At 41.0% G+C, this 17,517-nt stretch overlaps 1 protein-coding gene across 7 annotated transcripts in view; it reads left to right on the forward strand.

Annotated features, from left to right (window-relative positions):
• Positions 1–17,517, forward strand: part of rad51b (RAD51 paralog B) — a 194,290-nt gene that overhangs the window by 1,859 nt on the left and 174,914 nt on the right. For all 7 annotated transcript variants that reach the window (XR_011190239.1, XR_011190241.1, XR_011190240.1 and 4 more), the window contains exons 2-6: positions 442–555; positions 1,808–1,912; positions 4,981–5,117; positions 6,708–6,827; positions 10,833–11,016. Coding sequence is in view for 3 of the 7 variants with exons in the window: in XM_015351259.2 (XP_015206745.2) it covers positions 442–555; positions 1,808–1,912; positions 4,981–5,117; positions 6,708–6,827; positions 10,833–11,016 (660 nt within the window). In the remaining 4 variants the exon portion in view is untranslated. The remainder of the gene's footprint in view (positions 1–441; positions 556–1,807; positions 1,913–4,980; positions 5,118–6,707; positions 6,828–10,832; positions 11,017–17,517) is intronic.

A 17,517-nucleotide genomic window follows, 5' to 3' on the forward strand; every position in this document is an offset into this window, starting at 1 on the left:
CATACTTAATTATGTCTATGATTTTAATCATACTGTACACACTACATACGGTAATACATTATGCAATGGTATAGGGATAGTTTTGTTTATATTGTAATTTGGTTTTGTAATGGCTCTCTACACTGAGCCCTTGTGAAGGTTGAGACCCTACTGTGCTGTGCGGTGTCTTATAGGAGATGCTGATGGGCTTGAAAAACCAGAGTTTTTCCCTCAAAAGCCCATTGATTTTGAAAGCTAAGGAGAGAAAAGGGTCAACATTTTTTACTTTGCCGCAAGATACGTTTCACCTTTTTAAAACTGAGTCATATATTCAAAAGCGGTTTCACTAAACACGTTCATTGAAGTTTACTTTGCCCTATGCAGTACGTTGTCTTCCTACTACTGTGGTTTTGAATTTCTTTAGGAAAACAGGGATTTCTGGCTTTATTGTTCTGTTGGCAGGACTTTCTGTCTCTCACTCCACTGGAGCTAATGAGAATGGCCGGGCAGAGTTACCAGCAAGTTCAAAAGCTCCTCCGCACCGTCAGCCAAGGGTGCGCCCCAAAAATGACCACGGTAAGCGTGCCAGATTTTGCCAGGCTTCTCTTGCCCCACCAAGGCTGCCCAGTGGTGCTTTTTCAGTTGTTTCACCTCCAGTAGATCTGCCTCTTCCAGTTAAAGCACTCCAGACACCGACTACAAGTTTTCAAATAAATTGGGACTGTTAGCTTTTTCATCACATAGTTATACAAGTCTTCATGGATGCCAGAACATTAAAACTAAGCAGTCAGTTGTCCGTATGCCTTAATTTCCTTAGTCCTCTTTACTGCTCCAATTAAAAACTGAATGGATATGGGAGAAAAAAGAAGATATTTTGCAAATGGGCTCATTGTGATACAGAGCTGTTAAACACGCATTCCTCTTAGGTTAGATCACTTTATTAGCCATGTACAATTTCTTGCATTAGGAATTTGTCTTTTCACATACCCCAGCTTGCTCTCCATGAGACACACAGGCACACAGACGGAGAGAGAGAAGCTTGGGGTCAGAGCGCAGAGTCAGCCATTTATACGGCGCCTCTGGAGCAGTAGGGGTTTAGGGCCTTGCACAGGGGCCCATCAGAGTAGGATTCCTCTGCCGGCCGTGAGATTTGAACCGGCAACCTTCCAGCCACAGGTGCAGATCCTTAGCCACAGTGCCTTTCTTGTCAACCTGCCTTTAGTGGAAGTGAAAATGTACACACTCCTCTGCAAACTGCACTTCTGCACATATTCTTCACAACAGCACTGTTTAGTGCTGTTTTAACACTGCATAGCCTTTAGTTCAAAAGCACCTCGAATAAGGAGATCAGCCTCAACTGACTAGTACTTCATGCTAAATATTCAGACGGGCGAACTGAGTTAACAGTGATTACTGTGCACAAGGAAGTTAATTTGGCTTCATGGCATAGACATGATTGAACTAATACTAGAAACAGAAGCCAGGAAAGATGTGTTTGTGTCTTGGGAAACTTAAGAGAGGTGTCCGTCTGTCGATGCCAAGTAAATAAAAGATGTTAGATTTGTGTGAAGACAATGACTGATGGTTGTAATGTAATAACCAAGCTGTCAAAAAGGTGTTGACAGATTGAGATAAATGTACACAAATTGAAAGCAAGTTTAAGGGTGGTTTTTAGATGCTTCTGAGGAGAGAATGGAAGCCTATAGGTCTCAAAGTTCTAGCAGAAGCTAAGAAACTAACTGAGGACATAAGGGGAGTAATTCCAGGGCTGCTTCTCGCAAGGTGGCAAGGCGACTGTCTGTTCTGTTTCACTCTTCTTTTCCCACAGGCCTTAGAGCTGAGGGACCGGCGCTCCCGCTCCTGTTTTCCCACTTCCCTGCGGGGGCTGGACCGGGTCCTGAACGGGGGCCTGGCCTGTGGAACTCTGACCGAGGTAAGAACCGGGCCGCACTGCTTCAGTGGGTTCTGAGAGGCTGGGGGGAACGGGACTCTTACCTGCGGTCACATGTGTACTCTGTCCTCTACTTCAATGTCTTACCCACAGCACCCAGAGGAGGAATGAGTCTCAATTATTACTTCTCACTCATTGTCATGTAGGCAGACGTCCTGCAGGATTGTTTCTCGGGCCAAGGAGTCTATCAGCTGTGCCATAAATGCTGAAGATTAGTTTTTAATCACTGACAGGACCACTTCCAAAAGTGCAGCACTTTTTTTCTCCCTCAATAAAGTTCTCATTTTATTTTAATTTCCATTAAATTGAAGTTTAATTGAAAAAAATGGATTCATCTTGCTTATTAGCTCATGTTAGTACTCTATGTTACGGACAACTTTAATTGAAAGTGCTGTTGCCGTCGCTCTGATCAGAGTGAGAAAATCTAAAGACAGAATAAATGTTTCATCTTAATGAATGTGGCTCATTGTACTGGCAAAGGATCAACAGCACTAATGCACTGCCATTTGACAGGAAGGAAAGCTGAGTTCTTTAAGTGTGCCAGAAATTCAAGGAGAAGGACTTCACCACCCCCACAATAGAGAAGGTAGAATATGGAATATAAACGCATGACACTGTGCACTGTGCTTTCATTATCACAGCTCATTTGATGATCCTTAATGACACCTTTACTACATTGTGGTTAATGCTGGTGGATATTATGTTCAAAACCTGACTGTGAATTTCACCTGCACATTGTTTACATTTACAGTGTATTTGTATACAGAATGCGTTTCTAAAAAATACTGTGCTCCTGAAAGGGTTGCACAAAAAGGTAGTCCACTCTTTAAAAATACAAAAGCAATATTTGCACAAAATGTTATATTAACTTCAATAAAATACATTTTACTTTATTAATCTTTAAAAAGGCGGAAATGCTCAAACTGAGGTTTTTGAAAAGGCTTAATGGGTGAACTGTGGTGAAAATGTCCCCACTGCCATTTTGTGAGTGCTGCATTGTTTCTAGACAAAGCCAGACCAGAGTTAAAGAAATCAGAACGAAAATTCAACGAGGTTGCCAGTCCAAATACATCAAAATTCCAATTCTGATGGGAAAAGCAGGACAATAAATAATCAGTGCAATACCTATTTGTTTGTTTAGAAAACTGTCCCCAGAATCCGACATAATCCTTCCATCTGTTAGCATTACACATGGGGTTGTCATAGAGTCTTGCAGGCTCTAGAAGGGGCCTGAGTTACTTTTCTGCTGAAAGTCCTGTGAAGGGTGCAAGAAAGCTGATGGAGGGGTCTAAATCATGCTGCCAAATTAACTGATCAGCAGCTGCAAAACACCTTTGCCAGTCCACTTTTCATGCAACCTGACTTACCTGAATTACAAAGAGCTACCTTTGAGATGGCGAAATAGAAGCTTTAAAAACGATGTCAAGTTAATCACCCTGCAGCTCACAGCTGGCAGCCCACTGAAGCTCAGCAGGTGTGAGCCTGGTCAGAACCTGGATGGGAGACCTCCTGGGAAAAACACGGTTGCTGCTGAAAGAGGTGTTAGTGGAACCAGTAGAGAGCGCTGACCCGGCCACAGCCATGGTCTCTGTGGATGCCATCCTTTGGATGAGACATAAAACTGAGGTCCTGACTCTCTGTGGTCATTAACAATCCTTGGGGTTTTTCTCGAAAAGGGCAGGGGTGTTATTTGTCCTGGCTAAATTTCACATTTGCCTTTACCAATCATGGCCTCCTAATAATCCCCATCTATGAATTTGCTTCATCACTCTATTCTCCTCCCCACTGATAGCTGATGTGTGGTGAGCGTTCTGGCGCATTATGGCTGCTGTCGCATCATCCAGGTGGGGCTGCATATAGGTGGTGGTGGAGGGGAGTCCCCATTGCCTGTAAAACGCTTTGAGTGGAGTGTCTAGAAAAGTGCTATGTAAGTGTAAGGAATTATAAATATTTATTAATGATAATATACAGTACAGTTCCTTAACAAGAATTAATAGTACAAACCATTATAACCTGCATACAGTGTATGTACGATGTCATTCCTGCAATATTTCATCAAGCAGAATGGTATCAGATTTGTGTGCAGCTTCATATGTTGAGAAAACTGCCAAATTGCAATATTTGGTTGTTACAGTTTACAGTACCATGGATATGCACATTGCTGAAGGTATGATAGGAAAACTGGATGTTATTATTATTGTAAAATGTAAAATAATTGCCATAGTGGCTGATAATTGTTGCTTATTCAGTTACATGTTAACAAACTTGATCACAATGCAAGTAAGGCATGTTCACGCTCAGATTGCCCTTGCTCCTGAAGTGACAGTAGCAATTAAAATCAATAGCAATAGTAATGTGTTTATAATAATAACAAGTGACATTCTTGGCCAGGATACACATTGTCTGGAAGATCCTTGACGTGACGCAATCAGATAGCACTGTGGATTGGTATAGCTCTCAGTGGTGCTGTTAACACTGCAGTAGCACCATTTTATATAACTACTGTAAGATCATAAAAGTATGCCAAATTCAGTATTAAAGTTGGTTTACTAGTAGATGGTTGTGTATGGATGTACAGTAATGGTGCAGAGAAGTTTGGTCAAAGCATATAATTATAATTAAAGCATGAAGTGAACACAGTGTGCATACCTCACTGCAATTTTATCTGCCAACACCCTATATAGAAAGGTGAAAATTCAGATTTTCAGGAAACAGAAATCACTAAAGCACTGTCTCTATAAGCTTGGAAAGATATGCTTAAGGCTGAAACAAAACAGAATGAAAAAGGCGAAAAGTGTTTTAACTTCTGCCTTTGTGAGGAAATGGTTCCATAGCTTGTAATAACACAGATGCTGTGCTATCAGGCTTTGTGAAATAAAAGAAAATAAATCTGTTTAGAAAGATTTTACCAGCCATCGTTTTACATGGTAAAACATTCTACAGATGATTAAACTGTCCGTTCCGGAGCGAATGATATTCTGGTAGAATGTGCCAATGAGTTTTGTGCCCAGCAGGGCGGAGTCACTGAGCAGGCAGACGCTGTGTTTCAGGTGACCGGCCCCTCTGGCTGTGGGAAGACTCAGTTCTGCATGATGCTGAGTGTGCTGGCCACTCTGCCGCGCTCGATGGGAGGACTGGACAGTGCTGTGGCGTACATCGACTCAGAGTCCGCCTTCTCTGCTGAAAGGTATCGGAGAGAATGAGACTTTTGGACTTTGATTTGCCTTTATACAGTATGTGATGTGTTGTCTGTATGTTTGATTTTTCTAAGGTGAACTGTAAGAGAAATGCACAGACTGGCCTTGTCAAACACCTATATCATGAAAGCGGCACTCGGGCATTAAAATTCGGTACAGACTGTATTTACAGTATGTTACATAAAAATGATTACAAACAAGAGGAGGTCATTCAGCTCGTAAAGTCCTCTGGATGTAAGGCTATAATTGACCCATGTATCTGTTCCAGCTGTTTCTTGAAAGAAACCAGATTATCAGCTTCAACAACATGGCATAACTTGTTCCAGACTCCCACAACCGTCTGGGTAAAGAAATGCCTCTTTCCAGTTTCCAGTTTTGTCCTCTGGTTAGTGTTTTACTGTTCATTCTGATGACGGGCAGCAGGGTTAGTACTGATGGTTCACAAATGCAGAGTTGCCGGGGTTGTGTGCAGCCTTTGGAAACCTGTCTGTGTGGAGCTCAAATGTCTCCATCATGCTCATTCTAGTTTCCCACGATAGACCCTGCCTTGGGAAAAACCTGTTTACCAAATACCATGCAACTAGGTTTATGGTAATAAAGTTTTGAATTTGAAAGTTTGAATTCTTGTAACAGGTCCCCCTGTAATCTTCTCTTTTCAAGAGGGAATTAGTTGACAGTACACTTCAGAGGGAATTAGCTGTGCTGAGTGTGGGAGCTATATGTGTCTGTAAAGGCACAAATATATGTGCAGTATATTTGAAATAACATATGGAGATGCCCACTTTCTTTGTCTGTCTGGTCTTCATCACAATCCCTTAGGCCTGTAGGCTTCAGAAGAAAATGCTTTCCTCGCCCCAAAACTCAGCCAGTTTTGAGTTTCAGGGTGATATTTTTACTTCTTTTCTAGGATGGATCATTGATCCCCAGTTTCTGTAAATTTATTTTACTATGTTATATAATTCTTTTTTCTTTTAGGCCTTCATGCTACTGTCTTCGAGCTAACTTCCCTAAGCTCTGCCACCATGTCTTTTAAAACTCCTAAAAATCTAATCATTTGGACAAAAGGATGTATGGTATGCCCACAACATTGGTCTGCTCTGGGGATCTTTCCTGCTGTACAGCTCAAAACTGACAGAAATCCCTACAGTATAACCACAGATTAGGGAGTACATCTGGACTTTCAGAAGCTGTGCACAATATGTGATTTTAAGTTACAGTGGATTACCAATGATCAAATAAGAATCTTTGCTCAGGTCTTTTGTAAGATTTCTGTTTAGGTTTTAACTGCAGTAATCTTCGCTATGGTCATTAAACAGAAATGATTCAGTACCATATTTGTTGCAACTACAGTCCTGAGGTATCTTTTTAGACGTATTATCACAGACTCATGTGCTCAGGTCAAAGCCAAAATGTCTTTTAAAAATGTATGTCAAAGAAAAAAACAAACTGTACTGCGGCTAAACAGTAATATTTTTTTGTTTCTGGAAATAATTTGCCTTCACAAGGCATTTTGTTGTCCTGGATATGTGTAGCCTGGGAGTCACTGCCAAGCATGTCATTACGTCCTTTGTGTGTTGCAGATTGGTTGAGATTGCACTGAATCGTTTCCCACAGTACTTCAGTGTGCAGGAGCGGCTTTCGGAAATGGCCGAAAGGATTTACCTGTTCCGGGAGCTCACCTGCCAGAGTGTGTTAAAAAGGTAGGTTAGGGCAAACCCCCTTTTCCTGGGAGGAAAGAAGCAGTCGCATCCGACATCATGTTGAGCTGATGTGTGTTTAACCCGCCACAGGCTGTTCCTAATAACGTTTAGAAACTTGAAAGCTTCTTTGTAAATGTAAACATTGAAAATGTAAGCACAGTAGATGTACATTCCCATTTTGTAATTAAGAACTTGAAGTACTTGCAAACAAAGACTTTGGAGTTTTTGTTGACACATAAAACTCCAAAGTAAAAAAAAAAGTCAAAGTCAAAAAGCCAGCAGCCATATCACCCTGCGACTCACAACTGGCAACCCACTGAAGCTAAGCAGGTGTGAGCCTGGTCAGTACCTGGATGGGAGACCTCCTGGGAAAAACTAAAGGTTGCTGCTGGAAGAGGTGTTAGTGGGGCCAGCAGGGGGTGCTCACCCTGCAGTCCATGTGGGTCCTAATGCCCCAGTATAGTGACGTGGACACTGTACTGTGAACAGGCGCCGTCCTTCGGATGAGACGTAAAACCGAGGTCCTGACTCTCTGTGGTCATAAAAAATCCCAGGGCACTTCTCGAAAAGAGTAGGGGTGTAACCCTGGTGTCCTGGCCAAATTTCCCATTGGCCCTTACCATTGGCCCTTACCTTCCCATGGCCTCCTAATAATCCCCATCTATGAATTGGCTTCATTACTCTGCTCTCCTCCCCACTGATACCTGATGTGTGGTGAGCGTTCTGGCGCACTATGGCTGCCGTCACATCATCCAGGTGGATGCTGCACATTGGTGGTGGTGGAGGGGAGTCCCCATTACCTGTAAAGCGCTTTGAGTGGAGTGTCCAGAAAAGCGCTATATAAGTGTAAGCAATTATTATTATAAGTTTTATTTTCATAGACAGTATATATATAAAAAATATAATATAATAATATAAAAATATAATTTTGATATATACAGTAGCTAAAGAGGTATCATTTAAATGAAATTATTTTTGTCCAATGTACTAGCAAGACCTCATTAAAAATTGTTTTAAGTTTTATCAGGTTGCTTCTCTGGAATCAATCCAGACAAATGTTACAAGTTGGGTTGAAGGGAATGTCCTACATTGACAGGCTGAGGGAGCTGAACGTTTTCAGATTTGACCTAGAGGACTACAAGGACTTTGACCCAGTAGGCCTCTTCACAAAAAATAGTAAAATATGAACCAGGAGATACAAGTAGGATCTACAGTAAATTTTCAGAACAGGACACACTTCTTTACCCAGAGGGTGGTGGGAGTCTGGAACAAGCTACCGTACCTAGCCATGTTATTCAAACTGATACAGAGCCTGTTGTCACGTTGCGTAGGCTTTAGGCTGCGCTTTTCACTGGGTTCAGGTGTGAAGTCCCTCTGTTGTAGGTTCTTTTTATCGGGAGGTTTAGGGCAAGCGTTAAGGCTCTCTGAAAGCTTTGTACTCTCTGGTATAGAGAAAGGGGTGCATCTGAGCTGAGGACTCATGGTGTGGTTCTGGCACTAACACCTCAGTGAGCCTTTAATACAATCCTCTCAATTAAGGTAACAGGTGTTAGTGCTGAGAGAGGTTCCCGCGGCTGCCAGGGAAGAGCAAGAGAACTAGTTTTCTCGTCTCTGGGGCCCTCTGGTGGCGAATAGAGGACTCAGGAGGTGATTTTTTTCTCTCCTATGCCATGTGCAACTTTTTCCTTTAGAAATATTGGAGTATTATTATGTACAATATATTTTAAAAAACTGTGCATACTGTACATGAGCAATATTTATGTACATGTCTGAAGTGAATAAAAATATTGCTTTTCAAGAATATATGCTGTATACTCTTGATCTTTTTCCTCCAAAGGGGCAAGAGAACTCTGCTTTCCTGTTTAAGGTTGGAAGCTTAATGTGTTTAAGTAGCAAAACAAACATATAGTATAATGCAATTTATAAGATTTGTTTGGGAAATGGATCATAACAAAATCATGTTCATGAGGGCTATTAGAGGGAACTCCACAAACATACAGCACACAATGGTTGTAAAACTGGACCAAGAACCGCATTCTGTACCTGTATAAGGACACTTAACAATAAGCATGTTGCTGCCTAGACATTAGAATCAAAACTCACAGCACAACTCTGATCAAAACTGAATCAGGCAGGAGTACACTTCCAAGGACTGCGAGGTAAGCAGCAATAGCTAGCTCAACGTCAAGCTTGGTGAGTTTAGTAAGGAGCGGACAGAAACTATACTAACAGAGTAAGAGTAGGATTAATACCCTATGTTGCTGACCTTTTCCTTAATGGTTAAAGATTAATAGGTCCTGTCCAAGCTGAAGTATGCAATGTGTATACCATTGTAGTATGCTGTGAAATAACAAGAATGCACTTTCTGTATCTGTGTAGTTAGTAATCTGAATTTTGTTAATTCTGCATTTTCTGTTGATCAGAATGTAATTTTTAACATAGCTGCTGAAAGATCACTAGAATTAAGTATTTTTAATAAGATTTTTTTGCAATTAATAACTAATAAGAATAATTGTGTATTTTTGTGGTTTCTGCTCCATTAATGTGAAATATGAAGTTAAGGAGTTAAGTTTCAGTAATAAAGCAGGACAGGAATATGTACAAAAATGTGGGATCAGATGTACTAGGAGTCAGTTGTTATCGGAACAGGATGAATTGAAGACTGAAGAAGAAATATGATCCTGGAACAGAATGGGACAAAGTGTTTTCCTGGGATAGGATGGAATTGAGCTGAAATTTCACACAGGACTGGATCTGTGGGGGTGGGGCGGCATTTTAATTTCCCCTTTTCACATTCTTGGTTTTTAAAAAATGTGCTTTTCAAACCACTTTGAATCTCATTAGGGATTGCATTCCATAACTCCAGAATGAGGCTGCCAGGTGAAATAGAGGAATCCTTGGACAAGAACCTGTAATTCCACTCTTTTTGTTTTGAAGCAGAGCAAAATAACAACAAGGTTTTAGACGTTAAAGCAGATTTTTAATGAACCTCTGCAACAAGTAGGTCTTTAAATCTCCTTCTCTTGTCCTCAGGGTCGTATATTTTTAAGAGGTCCTTTAAATAGTTCAAATGTTTTTCCATGTCCTATTATAGTGAAAGGCAATTCATTATTATAATAATTCCTTATACTTATATAGCACTTTTCTGGACACTCCACTCAAAGCTCTTTACAGGTAATGGGGACTCTCCTCCACCATCACCAATGTGTGTAGCATCCACCTGTATGATACAACAGCAGCAAGCACTCACCACACATCAGCTATTAGTGGGAAGGAGAACACAGTGTTGAAGCCAATTCAAAGATGGGGATTATTAGGAGGCCATCATAGCTAAAGGCCAATGGGAAATTTGTCGGGATAACACCTATTCTATTTGAGAAATGTCTTGGCATTTTTAATGGAGAGTCGGGACCTTGGTTTTTCATCTCATCCGATGGATAGCCCCTTTTTTTACAGTAGGCCTGGACATTAGGACCCACACAGACCGCAGGGTGAGCCCAACCTTAGTTTTTTCCAGGAGATCTCCCATCCAGCTCACGCCTGCTCAGCCAGTTTTGAGTTTCAGGGTGATATTTTTACTTCTTTTCTAGGATGGATCATTGATCCCCAGTTTCTGTAAATTTATTTTACTATGTTATATAATTCTTTTTTCTTTTAGGCCTTCATGCTACTGTCTTCGAGCTAACTTCCCTAAGCTCTGCCACCATGTCTTTTAAAACTCCTAAAAATCTAATCATTTGGACAATATGGGCCCCTTCTAGTGGTAGAAGTAACCAGCCATCCTTTCACCACCACCATCCCCCCACCCCCAAAAGACATTTCAGTGCTTTGAAAGTACTTTGTCTTTCTTAAATCCCCTCAGGGACTCCCTTGCCAACTGTTGCTCTGCTCCTCTACCTCAGTTGTTTAACATATCTGTGAGCTGAATTGGCCTTTGGACAGTAGTGGCCACTGGTGTGAGAATTTTGCGGAGGAAAATCTGTTCCTTTGGCCCTCTCTTTTTAGGCTGCAGAGCTTGGAGGAGGACATCATCTCCAAGAAGGTGGGCCTGGTAATTGTGGACTCCATCGCCTCCGTGGTTAGGAAGGAATTCGACACGAGCCTCCCGGGCAATCTCTCCGAGAGGAGCAACCTGCTGGTGCAGCAGGCAGCCACGCTCAAGTACCTGGCTGAGGAATTCGCCATCCCAGTAAGCACCCTTCCATCTCTCCGTCTCGCTCCTTTTCTCTCTCAGCGTCCGTGCAATTCCACAGTTAAAGGAAGCAACGAGTCCAAGGCCTGTCAGTGCACTCCTCAGAGGTCACATGATCATTATTTCAATATGCTCCTCATTGGCCATGTGATCATTATTCCAATATCACTCCTCAGACGACATGTGGTCATTATTTCAGTATCACTCCTCACATGACACGTGATCATTATTTCTTCCCCATGTATGACGATTAACTGGAATTAAATATATATAATTGGATTGAAAATAAACTACTGTACAAGTCCTCATTGCACAATGCTGTACTTCTATGGTTGGCATGCAAGAGGTGTTGTAGATCTGTCTATCACATTTGTCACAAGTTGCAGACTTGCTTGTTCAGTATTACACATGGAGCAGGAGGTGGTAGAGTGCAATGACGTCATTCTTGTTGACAGTCAGCTTTCTAGACCTGAGGTTATCTGTGATGGACTGTGACCCTACTCGAAATCGCTTCACTGTTCCAGTAAGAATCTGGGGGCTCCATCCCTAGATACACCTGCAGGGAGTGGTGATTTACTTAAGTATATATATGAAAATATTTTAGGTGATGTGCAATATTGGATCATTTTCATTGAGATTTATTTGACTCATTTTTATGTGTATCATTATTGTAACTTTGTAAGTGGGAAATATATCTCAAAATATTAAGGGGAAGTTAATAGTAGAAAAGATGCAGTTGTCTTCCAATAGTCCACCAAGTCTGAGATTTTGGCAGTAAACTGGGTGGTGCTATGAAGAAATACAACTCTTTGAATAAAGAAGTACTTCCTGTTCTCAGTTTTAAATGCATTTTCACAAAATGTCCACTTGTCCATCAAAGTATTCCATGCAGACATGTTACAACGGAGGAAAGAGATACAGGTATCTGTTAGGGTTGATGAAAATATTTTACGAGTTACAATGAAAAAGATTAAATAATGTCACAAATGGGGTGTTGCGAAAATGATGAATTACAGGAGGGGACTGAGTGGTGTAGTCAATAAATAAAATAAATATTTATAGCCCCCAACTAGTAAGTGATTTCTGCAGAATATACCCAAGAAGTTGGTATAAGAGGCACATTAATTCTTTGTTCAGCTTTGGTGAAAAGAGTAATAATCCAGGTTATTAAGCACTTGGTTAAACAAATATTTATTAACGATAACAATACAAACACTACACTACATACAACACACAAGTTACTGTACTTACTGTACAGTATGTACAAACCAGAAGTTCCAGAAACACCCCAGACTGCTACTTAAACCTACAGAGACCAAAATAAGATGAACTGTCTTATTAATAATTAATTAATTGCCTTATTCTCTGCAAACCCAGATGCCACAAAATAACCGGGAGCCTATCTTCCTGTTCTAAAAATGCACCCCTAAGCACGAAAGGCTGTCTTTGACCAAGGGATCTTTTATTCAGGAAACCCAAGTTTCCTAAAGCACAGAAAAGCAAGCTCTCTCTAGCAAGGTTCAGATGCTTAGCTCCAATCAGGTTTTGTCTGGATGATCATGAAGTCGGGGCTCTTACCTGGCGCAAGCTTCTAGCTCCAACCCCTCCTCGCTCCGCTCTCTTGTGGTCTGCCCTTCCTTCTCTAAAGAAATTAATTTTGATACTTCTGGAAACATAATTTTATCAGCCTTAGTTTTGCCTACAGATGATCTCACCAGCCTGATTTAGTCAGAATTTCTGTTGTGCTGGCTTTCCCGTGTGGAAGATATGAGCTATACCGGTTATGCTTTCTGAGCCGATTGAGACCTGAAAGAAAGTCAGTTGCCATTCCGTAGCAAGGAAGAGCCATTATCGTGCACGCAGAATGCAAGTGTCTCTGGAGTGAGGTAGACTTGGCGGTATGAAATTCCGCAGTGCCTCTCTCTTTGGTGTTTCCAGGCTATCTGTCTGTGGAAACAATCTGAAGTCTGGTCCCTGTGCATGAATGTTAGCCGGGAAAATAATGCCAGGTACATTTAATGTGAAATCTTTACATGTACCAAAGGTTGAGAGCTGATCACCATCAGCACATAAATATGTGTTTGCTTACGGTGGTTTGTGAAGTACAGTGCCTTTTTGCTGATGGATTCAGGTTTTGCTATAGGAGTGTTATCGATTTATTAACCTACATTCACTTACGTAGTGCTTTTGCTCTTACCACAGGCTGGGAAAGGAAAAGGCTGTTCAGTCAGTCTGTATGCAGATGTGATTGAGCAGAGGTGCCATTCTTCCATTTGACATTGTCTAGAAAGCTGTAAATACTTGTAACAACACCAGTAGCCTAAATGTTCCATACATTTCAGGGGTAAAAACATTATCCCAATTGTATTACTGGTGAAGTAGATTGGAGAAACTCAGAAATGTGTCTTGATTGAAGCTAATGAATTGATATGGGGACATTTACTGATGTCTCAGTGCTGGCAGAAACAGGCTCTCGCACAGGAAACAGGAACAGTTTAATGACATATGTGACAGAAAAGCAGCTTATTCCCTGAGTCTGAATAAACGCAGCGGCACTTCGTGTGAATGCATATCTCTGTTTGGAGTTATACTCTGTACCATGTTGGCAGGAGCAGATGAATGGGGCTGGTTATGTTTTCTCAAATGTGACTCATTAACACCTCTTAATTAGGGGCAGTAAAGCTGGTACTTAGGGCAGCTGAGGATACAGCCCTCTCACTCCAGGCAAGGGTTTGCATTCTCTTGTGTTCTTGTACAGTATGTGGCACAACAGGAGGGAGAGAGAGAGAGAAACAGCTGTAGGTGTGGAAACATTTGTAAGAAAGCTCCATCTTCCCTCCTTGTACAGTATATAGAGAGCACATTGTTGACATCATCCAGCTGAAAGGGCCAAGTATCAACAACATAAAGCATAAAATCTTTCTATAATTTAAAATAATAAAATATGTGTAGTTCCTGAAGATCAGCGTGTCTGTGACACACTTCCATGAAATAGACCACAAAGGCACTTCTCATGTACTTGTTCCCTTGGGTGTAGTGCTGATGCATGGTCAGCCATGCAATGTTTTGTCATCACCACTGGGTGTCAGACTTACACTTTAAAATGTCAGGTGTTTTACTTAGAATTGCTGCAGTAATTCGATGCAGGTCTATGAAGGTGCTTCTACATACTGTTTAGAGAAGTATGTAGAAGTATGACAATTTTATGTGTAATGAAATCAAATGAAATTGAATGAAATTAAATTCCTGTTACATACAGTGTTATAGTCTGCGACTTTCCAGAACTCAAAAAAGGTCCCTCAAACATTCAAACTTAATATTAATACAGTACAGAAAGGTAACTAAGTATGAAAAAATAACAGTACAGTACAGTTCTAGTAGTTATTTTGTTACAGTGATTAACCAATTCATAAACGCTGGGTACTATCCTGTACTGTATGCACTTAACACATAAGAGCCTTTATTATAAAAGAACGAAATGTTATAAAAATTTATAAAGTCAGTTCATTATCCGAGTAGATGAACGAAAAGAAGAATCTTGGCAATGCTTTATGAGAGCCCTGCTTGTAAGAATGAAAATCTGCCTGTTAAGTGAGAAAACAGGTGGGATTTACTACATCTGGTATAAAACTTAAGAGGTTATTCATATAAGGGGTTACTGTGTAGTGTACATGTACATGTACTTCTGAAAACCTGTCAGATTAATGTGAGGAACCCTGGGACAGAAAGTAGTGGACACAAACACATCTATATCTGGTACCTTGGCTTTTGCGCATCATATAAATCGTCTCACAGGAGAACATACAGGAGGTTTATCGTAGTTCTTAACAGGTACTGTTTTTTCCACCCCAAATACAAAAATAAGGTGGAAAAAATCATTACATTATCTTTGGAGTCCTACTTTTAGAATAAAATCACTGGAAGAAACTACATCATGTCCTCTAGGTTTTGGGTAAGGAAAGATTGCTTGAGCGCTCCATCAGTAAAGGAAAAGTCCTCGATGTGTACATGGAAGAGCCCAGACCTATTAAATAAAAAAACCAAAACAGGGAATGGGCCTTCAGCTCATCTTGCGACACTAGCTGCTTTTTAATGCCATGTTCACCTCTCTTGCTAGTGATCCTCACCTCCAGCAGATTTTTTTCATAGCAAATGAAGCTAGCAAGCATTCATTCTCAAAGCTGGTATCAAAACAGCAATTAAAGGTAATGAGGGGTTCAGTACAGCCCTGTTTTAGCGGAAGGCCATAACATTAAGCCCCTAAGACCCAAAACGAGGTGTAAGATCCGGAAGAGATTTGTCTGATGCTCGTGTGGTGAGAACAAAGCTGCAGTCTGGATTCTGTTCATTGCCAGAATGTCCCAGCCCTTTTACGGAGGAACAGACCCCAGACATGTAGCATAGCAGGTTTTTATATAACTGTGCATGTACCGCGCACAGGGTATATATATTTTTTTGTGTGTATTTTTAAACTGAATTCTCTAACAGTGGAAAAAGTTAATCAAGTTTTACTCTCTTGGGTTCCAACCAGTTGAAGATATCCAGAGTATTATAATCTGTTGATATTTGCTGATTTTAGGAAGAATGTGATGGACTCAAGCAGGCTGTGCATTGTTACAGAGTAAAGTAAGGTTTTATATAAGAGTATTGTAACCCGACAATAGTAAAACACTGTTGCCTGTCTTGGCTTCCTTATGGCCTATCATGAGTTTTTTTTGCACAGAATGTTGTCACTGTTTTCCTTTGGTGCAGTTCATCGAGGAATTTGTTATCTTTTGTTTCTTACCTTTCCATCATACTGCTGATCAGCAACATAAAAAACTGATCCTTGGTGCCTTTCAAAGTTTTTTTCCCAGTGAAACTTTTTGGAAATTCCCAAATTACAGAGCAGTCAGAAAGCCAATATCTTACACTTTAATGCATAATACGTTCTCATATGTCCAGAAAGTTTCTTGCCACACTATTCTATGAAGAGGTAAAATTACTCACCTGCCTGTATGGATCTGTTGTGGGAAATCCTTCATCAGAGGAGCAGGACACAGTCTTGTGTGGATTCAGTTGTTTTATTGAGCTCAATAATTACATCAACACACGTTGGGTCTGCCCTGCAGGACAGACAAACTGCAAGGGTTTCCCAGCTCTTATATAAAGTATGATCTCAGGAAGATGTTTTGTTTCATGGGTATTCATCTTGCCCTTTGATATGTAGCATGAGTTGACCAGTTGGTCCTGTCTCAAGTCCTGTCCTTTGATGTGTAGCTGTCCTTTGATATGTAACGTGAGTTGACCAGTTGGTCCTGTCCCAAGTCTTGTCCTTTGACGTGTAGCTGTAATTTTTGGAGCTGCTTACGATATGTTAAAATAGCTGACATATTACAGAATGCCCCTGAACCAACACTGTAGTGTTGAATACAGCTAAATTGTACATATATTTTCCATCAATAATATATATATAAGTGTTTTATGTTCTACTTCAGTCACAAACGCGAAGAGGCCATTCAGCCCATCGTTTGGGTCTGTTTCTCTTTAGTCCAATACGCAGTACTGGTACTGGGAACAATCGCAATAGGATGAAACCCTCTTGACACCCTCCCTGGAAAGAGAGAGTTTAGAATAGCCAGTCATGGGTAACCTGCGTGACTTTGGGAAGTGTGGGGAGATTGGAGCACACAGACCCATGAGAGCACAGTGAGAACATGCAGGCTCCCTCACAAACAAGCTGTGTGTCCCAGGCTGGTATCAAACCCAGGATCCGGAACTGTGTGGCAGCAGTGCCATACAGTACCATTATTCCGCTCCCATACTATACTTAGATAGAATTGGGATTTCAGACTGGAGACCAGGGTCTAAATGCTGTGCCACAGAAAACTCAGCCATAGTGCCTGACCTTGTGATGCACAGCAGTGTTGATGCACAAACCTCAGCCGTGAAGCCTGGAGACAATCAGCCATGACTCTGCCATTGCACGGGTCATCTATGTCAGTTACTGGCAGCTTTGAGTCATCAGACTGTGGCTGTGTTAATTTGTCTTTGACAAAGCTGAATTGTGTTTGTAGCTGTATATGTAGCAGTACGGAAAATCAGAGAATCTCACGGTTGGTCTCTCCCGTGTCTTTAGATGTGGTTGACTAGGTCATGGCTGTTTGAAGCTTGGTCATGGTGTCTTTTGGAAGTGCTGCTATGTTTTTGGTGGATAGATAGACACCTATTGCTTTTGTTGATTTTACATAGTGATGTTCCTGCAAAATTCTGAGTAAGCATTTGATTTCTCTTTTGCTGAGCCATGTCATTCTTTCAGTGTAAGTGAAACCTTTAAACCTATTTACCTATATGCTGCTTTGTGTATACAGTACATCCTCATAATCACATGATTTGTAATGAGCTTGTGTAAGCACTTGTGTAAGCACTGCCTTTTGACATTTACCTCTCAGATAATGACAAAAACGTGGACATATGCTCTACAATATCCTAAACTCTATCTTGTTCAGAAATATGTTA

This window comes from Lepisosteus oculatus, chromosome 8, assembly GCF_040954835.1.
Source record: "Lepisosteus oculatus isolate fLepOcu1 chromosome 8, fLepOcu1.hap2, whole genome shotgun sequence".
NCBI classification, from domain to species: domain Eukaryota; kingdom Metazoa; phylum Chordata; class Actinopteri; order Semionotiformes; family Lepisosteidae; genus Lepisosteus; species Lepisosteus oculatus.